Source organism: Phragmites australis, chromosome 3 (genome assembly GCF_958298935.1).
Source record: "Phragmites australis chromosome 3, lpPhrAust1.1, whole genome shotgun sequence".
NCBI lineage: Eukaryota > Viridiplantae > Streptophyta > Magnoliopsida > Poales > Poaceae > Phragmites > Phragmites australis.
In genome coordinates, this window is record NC_084923.1 from 20,403,260 (window position 1) to 20,411,444 (window position 8,185).

The 8,185-nt window shown below is 46.4% G+C and overlaps 3 protein-coding genes across 3 annotated transcripts; all 3 read left to right on the forward strand.

Annotated features, from left to right (window-relative positions):
- The first annotated feature begins 2,008 nt into the window (after positions 1-2,008).
- On the forward strand, positions 2,009-4,301 carry LOC133910577 (uncharacterized). Its single transcript, XM_062352923.1, has one exon. The coding sequence runs from the start codon at positions 2,820-2,822 to the stop codon at positions 4,299-4,301; it is 1,482 nt and encodes a 493-aa protein (XP_062208907.1). The 5' UTR covers positions 2,009-2,819.
- A 42-nt stretch (positions 4,302-4,343) lies between these two features.
- On the forward strand, positions 4,344-5,474 carry LOC133910578 (uncharacterized). The gene has a single exon (XM_062352924.1). It carries the CDS (start codon positions 4,344-4,346, stop codon positions 5,472-5,474), a length of 1,131 nt encoding a protein of 376 aa, XP_062208908.1.
- Positions 5,475-5,841: 367 nt separating this feature from the next.
- On the forward strand, positions 5,842-6,742 carry LOC133911068 (uncharacterized). The gene is made up of 2 exons (XM_062353288.1): positions 5,842-6,427; positions 6,514-6,742. Exon 1 carries the CDS (start codon positions 5,847-5,849, stop codon positions 6,420-6,422), a length of 576 nt encoding a protein of 191 aa, XP_062209272.1. The 5' UTR covers positions 5,842-5,846; the 3' UTR covers positions 6,423-6,427; positions 6,514-6,742.
- The last annotated feature ends 1,443 nt before the right edge of the window (positions 6,743-8,185 follow it).

Sequence of the window (8,185 nt, forward strand, 5' to 3'; positions counted from 1 at the left end):
TTGTGTGTTTATGTGTGAAATGTTGAAGAGCACTGGGCAGAGGCTTCAAATCCTTCTTGTGGTGGTGGATATGCTTGAATGAGATTTTTTTTTTCATGCATCTCTGATTTTATTGTCAGTTAATCAAGAATTTCAAATGAATGCTATGGACAAGTATGATACTATGTTGCGTGAACCATATATATTATTATTTATAGCACGAATATGTTCAATACAGAGAGCTTTTGGTCAGTTAGAAAATTGTTTGGCATGGTGGTGCTGGTCTTATTTGGCGTTTTCCTTGCATATGGCATCTTCGAAACGAGGCGAGGTTAGCACTCCATTGAAAAACATAACCAACACCACCAGCGGTAATGTTTATATCAACTACTATTGTCTAAAGGGGTCTTCTCATACTAAACAACTAAATAGATGTTGTATTTCCTTTAGATGGTCTCAACATTACCACAGTTGGTGGATCTATACAATCCTGTGTGCAGCCATCAATCTTAGATTCCAGAGAACGTAAGAGACAAAGAGAAAGGGAGCGGTATGCCCAGAATAAAGATGAATTACTAAAAAAGCGTCGCGAAGCCCGTCAACAAAAGAAAGCATCAGCAGCCCAAGCTAATGTTGAGAACCATCAAACAAATGAGTCTCCGATAGGCCAAATGGGATCAGGACAATCTGGGTTGACTGAGCTACAGAACACACCAACCGCGAAAGGTGTCGCTAACACACAATCATCATATTACATTCAATATTAAACATTACTGGTTTTAATTCAGTATATAAATTTTTTTGGTTGGTCACAATGTCTGTATGCGCCCCCAACATTTTAAAGCAGTCCTGCTCTCCTGCATATTGTACGACAAATCCATCTCTTTCAGAGGGAGTCTTTGGACGCAACAAGGAAAATAATTCCCCTGAAGAAAATATTGATTGGTTTCATAAGAATAATGCCTTTGAGATCGAACATGTTCCTATTCTGAATCAAGATCAAGAGAGCGTCATGAACATTACTCAGTCAAACAATTCTCCTGTTCAATTGCCAGGTACCGTGTATAATTATATGATCCCCTACTACAATTATTTGGTATGTATTGTAGCTATTATTTTGTTTCCATTTAAGTGCAGTTATCAATTTTTAGTGGATTAGTGTCTGAATCTTTTGCTTGGTTTATTACAAATCTTTGAAAAACTGGAAAAATGTAGGGAATAAACATCTTTGTAGACGAGAATTAACAATCGCGCAAGTTGAATCAAGGCGTGCAAGTGATAGGGCACGCTATACAAATATGACACCCGAGCAGAAGCAGGCAAAGATAGTTTGCACAATCACGCTTCGTGCATTGCGACGCAATACTCCAAGTAAAAATTCCATCGCAATGGAGAACCCTTTGTATAACCAATCGGATGTGCCCCTTTCGCTTAGCGCCTTTGCCCCTGGTGTCGAAGGTTCCCCTGTGGAAATGGAGATCCAGGATATGAATGCTTGTCAAATATCACGAAGGCAACTTGTAACACCAGGAGAAAGGCAAGCTTTGCTAGCCCGTAGTAACGCAGAATTCGCAGCTAGACGAGACACGGGAGCTTCTCTCCCCTTCGAAGAAAATCGTACAGTAGAAACACAATCCACCAGTTGTGTGGACCCTCCAACACAGCCAGACATTGCGGATAATGGTAATTCCCTCAGTTGTGTATATTGTCCTCATATATTCCAATGTGAAATGTACCCTCATGTACGTGTAATGATGTTCCTTTGATAGAAAACCCATCTTCAATTTTTCAAACTGCCAATGCCACAACGCCTCCAACACAGCCATCCGTTAACGAAGACGGTAAGGTTCTTAGTTGTATTTGTTTACTTTTGACAAATATAAATACAATGAAGACGGTAATACAATGCAACGCAAAAGGAACTATTGTTTACGGTAATGTTTCATAGGTGACGAAGCCATATTCGAGGAGGACACGGACGAGGATGACTACATGTTCGCTGGTCAAGGTACTTTTTGCCCTGGTCGCATCCCTGTTAGTATCATATAAGTCTCTAACCTATTGATGCTAAATCTCTTCAGATGGGGACAATGATGATGATGTCAAATTTGATGAAGCTGACGATTCCACTGTTGCGGCCTCAAGCGTCCCCGATCCATATGACCACGTGTATAGCAATATACCCCAAAGCACGCACGTGCTTAAGCCCCAACCGAATTGTGAATTCTGTGACGCGAAGAAGTTTGAGTGTGAGCCTAAAGGGTTCTGCTGCCGTAACGGAAAGATCAGTCTGTCCAATCCAAATACACCACTCGAACTTATGAGGCTATGGTCAAGCGCAGATTCAGATGCCAAACATTTTCGGGACAGCATTAGGTTCTTCAATGGTCATTTCTCATTCACTTCTCTTTACTGTCGCCTTGACAGCAAGACCACCAACATGGCAAGCAGTGGTATCTATACGTTTCGAGCCCACGGCCAAATGTACCACAACATACATTCATTTGGAACTAATGGCTTGGACCCCCAGCATCTAGAGATGTACTTTTATGATGACGACACAAGTCTAGAGCACCGGTATCGGTGATGCCGCGAGAAGCAATACCGACAAGACCAAGAAGTCATCGCGAGGCTGGTTGGCATACTTCGTGACAACCCATACTCTCAGCATTTTAGGAGTATGGGACAGGTCGAAAACCTGGAGGATTATCGTGTGACACTAAATCTTGATAATAGGCTCGACCAAAGGACGTATAACGTACCGCTCACTTCAGAGGTGGCAGCCGTGTGGGTCGAGGGCAGCGAGCAACGGAAAAACTTCAATTGTAGCGTTATCCTGCATGGGAACAACAACGAGACGTATGGTATCCGGCCATATCATGCGTGTTATGACCCCCTGTCATACCCTCTCTTCTTCCCGAGAGGCGAAATTGGCTGGCATCCCGATATCCCAAAGGTTGGCGTATCCATGGATGCGGTTAGGGCGGCTCGTGCGGCTCGTGGTAACAATAACGAAGATCCAGGTTGATATTCTCGTACAATTAATATTTTTAGCACGGGTTTTGCCTTTGCATTCGTTTATATCTCGCACTAACATCTGCCGTAATACGCTCCACGCAGATTCAAATAGCAGGCTGTGCGTCTCTGTGAGGGACTACTACTGCTACAAATTCCAAATGAGGCCAGGGATATTCAACCCGATATTGTTCGGTAAACGTCTTTTCCAACAGTTCGCGGTCGATACATACATCAAGATCGAGAGTTCGCGGCTAGACTACATATGGAATCATCAGAAGGAGATAAGGGCGGACCTCTATCAAGGCTTGGTGGACAGCTTTAATGCTGGAGAGAGCAGAGCAGATGCGGTCGGCAAACGGACCGTGCTGGCTACATCGTTTATCGGAGGACCTCGAGATATGAGGCATCGGTGCATGGATGCTATGGCATTAGTGCGGAAGTACGGAAAGCCGGACGTCTTCCTCACGATGACCTGCAACCCTAACTGGGAAGAGATCACGCGTGAGCTCGAGCATGACCAGATACCCCAGGATCGTCCAGATCTCGTCGTGCGTGTTTTCAGGGCGAAGCTCGAGGAACTAAAGAAACAGTTGTTTGAGAAGCACATGCTTGGCAAGGTTCAGGCCTATGTCTATGTTGTGGAGTTCCAGAAGAGGGGATTGCCTCACGCCCACTTCCTGCTGATCATGCAGGGCAAGTATAAGCTGGTGTGTCCGGAGCAGTATGACTGTATCATCTCTGCCGAGCTCTCGGACAAGAACATGTACCCAGAGCTATACACGATGGTCGTCAAGCATATGATGCATGGCCCTTGTGGTGTGTTGAACTCCCAGTGCCCCTGTACAAAGGATCGTGGGTCATGCAAGAACCATTATCCGCGTCCTTTCAATGCGGTTACCATGCAAGGCAAGGATTCCTACCCGGTGTACAGGAGACGCGATGACGGTCGCCATGCAATGGTTCGAAAATGCCAGCTGGACAACAGGTGGGTCGTCCCTTACAACCCTTACCTCTTGCGGCTGTTCAACTGCCATATCAATGTTGAGGTCTGCTCAAGCATAAAGGCTGTCAAGTACCTGTTCAAGTATATATACAAGGGCCACGACCGTGCTTCCGTATCTGTGAATGAGGCCGACAACAATGACATCGACGAGATCAAGCAGTACAGGGAGGCGAGGTGGGTTACCCCTCCGGAAGCCTTGTGGAGGATATACGGCTTTGACCTGAGCAAGAACTCTCCACATGTGATGCAACTACAACTTCATCTCCCGAACATGCACATGGTTTCATACCGAGGGGGCTAGGACATACAGGAGGTGCTCGACCGTGATGATGCCGAGAAGTCAATGCTGACAGAGTACTTCAAGGCAAACAGAGTACATGAACAAGCAAGAGGCATCCTCTACCGTGACTTCCCCGAGTGGTTTACTTGGCAAACAGGGAAAAATAGAAAGTTTTGGCAACCGAGGAAACGTGGTGGACAAGTCAGTAGAATTGTGACGGCCCATCCGACCAAGGGGGAACGCTACTACCTCCGGGTTCTACTGAACCACGTGACAAGTGCCACATCCTATGAGGACCTGAGGACAGTTGATGGCGAGATACTACCATCCTTCCGTGATGCCGCGGAGAGAAGGGGACTGATTGAGGCAGACAATACGCTGGACGAGTGCCTCACGGAGGCCGAGTTGTTCCAGATGCCATCGTCGCTCCGAAGGCTCTTTGCAACAATATTGGTATTTTGTGAGCCCGGCGACGTGCGTGGCCTCTGGAACAGACACCTTGAGGCAATGTCGGATGACTACCGCCACACCGATCAATGCACACACACGGTCGAGCAGAAGGTTTTGATAGATATTAGGAACATGCTACAGTCAATGGGGAAGGATATAAGATCGTTCCCTCTTCCTGATATCGATGAGGCACTTGACATGGCAAACAGTGTGCCAAGGGAGATATTTGAGGAGTCTATGATCAGTGTGGACCATAAGCACATAGCCTTATCTGACTCCCTCAAAGTCGAGCAGAGGGTCACCTACGACGAGATTCTAGTCGCGGTTGATAGCGGCGAAGGAGGCCTGTTCTTCGTTGATGGCCCTGGAGGCACAGGGAAGACTTTTCTTTACAAGGCACTGCTTGCGACGGTCCACGGCCAGGGGAAGATCGCCGTGGCGACGGCTACGTCTGGTGTTGCTGCTTCTATAATGCCCGGAGGAAGAACCATGCACTCACGATTCAAGATACCTCTGACCATTGATGATGGGGGTTATTGTAGTTTCACAAAGCAAAGTGGGACGGCTAAGCTTCTGCAGGCGGCATCACTGATTATGTGGGATGAAGCCTCCATGACTAAGAGGCAGGCGGTGGAGGCCCTGGACAACAGCATGTGTGACATAATGGGTCGGCTAGATGTCATGTTTGGCGGGAAGACAGTTGTGTTTGGTGGTGACTTTAGACAGGTCCTCCCTGTTGTTTGAAAGGGGTCAAGGTCTCAGATAGTTGATTCGACGCTACGCAGGTCCTACCTGTGGGAGCGCATGCGACACCTAAGGCTCATGCGTAACATGAGGGCTCAGAGCGACCCATGGTTTGCGGAATACCTACTGCGCATCGGTAATGGCACTGAGGAGGGTGATGGTGATGGCAATATACGACTTCCTGATGATATATGTGTGCCGTATACAGGAAAGGACACAGACCTTGATAAACTTATAGATAGCGTGTTTCCGATGCTCGACGCTAACCTAGCTGACCCGAACTACATCACGTCGAGAGCCATCCTATCCACACGAAACGAGTGCGTGGATACGATTAACATGAAGATGATTAGTCATTTTCGGGGGGACGAGATGGTGTACCATAGTTTTGATTGTGCTGAAGATGACCCCCACAACTACTACCCCTCGGAATTCCTTAACTCCTTGACCCCAAACGGGCTGCCTCCGCATGTGCTGAAGCTCAAGGTTAACTGTCCTGTCATACTGCTCAGAAATATTGACCCCACCAATGGACTTTGCAACGGGACAAGGCTTGTGGTCCGGGGATTCCAAAGAAATGCTATTGATGCAGAGATCGTGCTCGGGCAGCATGCTGGGAAGATGATTTTCCTACCTCGTATCCCCCTATGTCCCTCTGATGATGAGATGTTCCCTTTTCGGTTCAAGCGAAAGCAGTTTCCTATCAGGCTCAGCTTCGCCATGACAATTAACAAGGCACAGGGACAGACCATCCCGAACATCGGTGTGTACCTTCCCCAGCCAGTGTTCTCTCATGGCCAGCTATACATCGCACTATCTAGAGCCACTGCCAGAAGGAACATCAAGATCCTCGCCGCCCCGGATGAAGGTAAGAAAAAGGAGAAGCGCTCAAATCAGAGTGGGACGTGCACTAAGAATATCGTCTACAGAGAGATCCTCACACCATAGTCGAGGTATTTTATTACTTATTTATCGATTTGTGGCTGTTGTCTATACTTCGCTTATCTTTGATGTGATGCATCTAATTTCGTTTGCGCAGGCTCAATGGTAGAAGGTGCCCAATTGATATGATGTAGAGAGAAAGGGTAAAGGCAAAAGTAACAAACCATGAAGTTAATGCGCAATGCGCAAGCTCAATGTTTATGCCTGCTATTCTTCTACTAAGCATGAGTTAATGTATTTTTGCACATACGTATCACAAATCAATAACAGATGATGATGCAAAGTATGTAAACTTGGATGTATGTATTTTTTGCATTGTATTTTAAAACCGTTGCAACGCACGGGCACTCAACTAGTCTCACTAAAATTATGTCACGACCTCCAGGCATCATCACTGCCGACCGGCGTCTGCGACAGCGGAGACGAACACGGGAACTCTGGAGTTGAAGGCGGCAAGCGCAGGGGAGCTAAAGAAGGCATGAAGAGTTGGAGTGCGTGTTTGGGCCCAGCCCATTCTGGGTTGTATCGTCGTATCGGGTATGGCCAATTGGGCCTGAATCACTGAGTGCAGTGTATAAATATATTTTTTCGATTTTAAATTTAAATAAATAGATTCCCGGCGAAAAGATTTGCAAAAGTAGGCGTCCACCGCCCTCTCAGAGGGCTGCAGCCCTCTCAGAGGGCGGGTACGGGTGCTAACCGCCCCCTGAGAGGGCGGTAGGCCTTGCCGCCTGGGCCCCACAGCTAACCGCCCCCTCAGGGGGCGGGTAGAGGTCCTTACAGCCCCCTGAGAGGGCGGTAAGGGCGCCTCCCGCCCGCCGCCCCGCGCCGGCCCCCTGCGCGCTGAGTCTATATAAACCCCGAAAATTGGAGAAAGAACCAGAAAATTCGGAAAAAAAGAAAAATTGAGAAGAGAGAGGAGAAGAGAGGAGAAGAGAGGAGAGGAGAGGGGAGGAAGAGAGATCGGCGAAGCCCTGCTGCATTTGGGCTGCGGATTTGGAAAAAAATTTCAGGTCAATCTTTTTATCCTTTTTATTGTTGTTAATTAGTGCAGTAGTAGTATATGACATAGATTTTAGATAGTTAGATCTAGGGTTTAGAAAATTGTAAAATTTAGTTAGAAAATTAGTACATTATTTTCAATTTGTTACCTGTAGTATATTATTTGTAGTATATTATTTTCAGTATGTTGTTTGTAGTATATAGTTTATAGTATATTACTTGTACATGCAGACGTATGAGTCAACAGTAGATGATAATTTGCAAACCTAGGGTAGCATTTAAAAACTATTTTATCCGATAATCAGAAATATAGTTTGTTGTCTTAACATGTGTTATGTTTGCGGGTGTTTCCAGGAATGGGAGATAAATTAATTTTTCAGATATATTATGGTGAGGGTGAAATTATGTACGGTCCCAACGGTATAGATCTCTCTGGATTTCGTCATGTTATGAAGGGGCTTAGTAAGGCTAATGAGAGGACTATTGTGGGGGTGTGCAAATGGCTCATGCGGTTTTTCCAATTGGATCCGCAGCAATATGAGCTGAAGTTGAAAGGTGTTCTGAGCCGTGCTAGTCATGGATACTTTGGTGAGCTTGTTCCCATCGAAGCCACATCAACTTGGAGGCAGTATGTAGATATATGCTGTGAACGTGGCATGCCGCTTGTTTTATTAGCTGCGGCGTACCTGAAAGATCAAAATGAGGTGAACTCTGAAGAAGCAGTAGCAGGACCAAGTGAGGTAGTGGAAGATGAGTCAGAGGCGGCT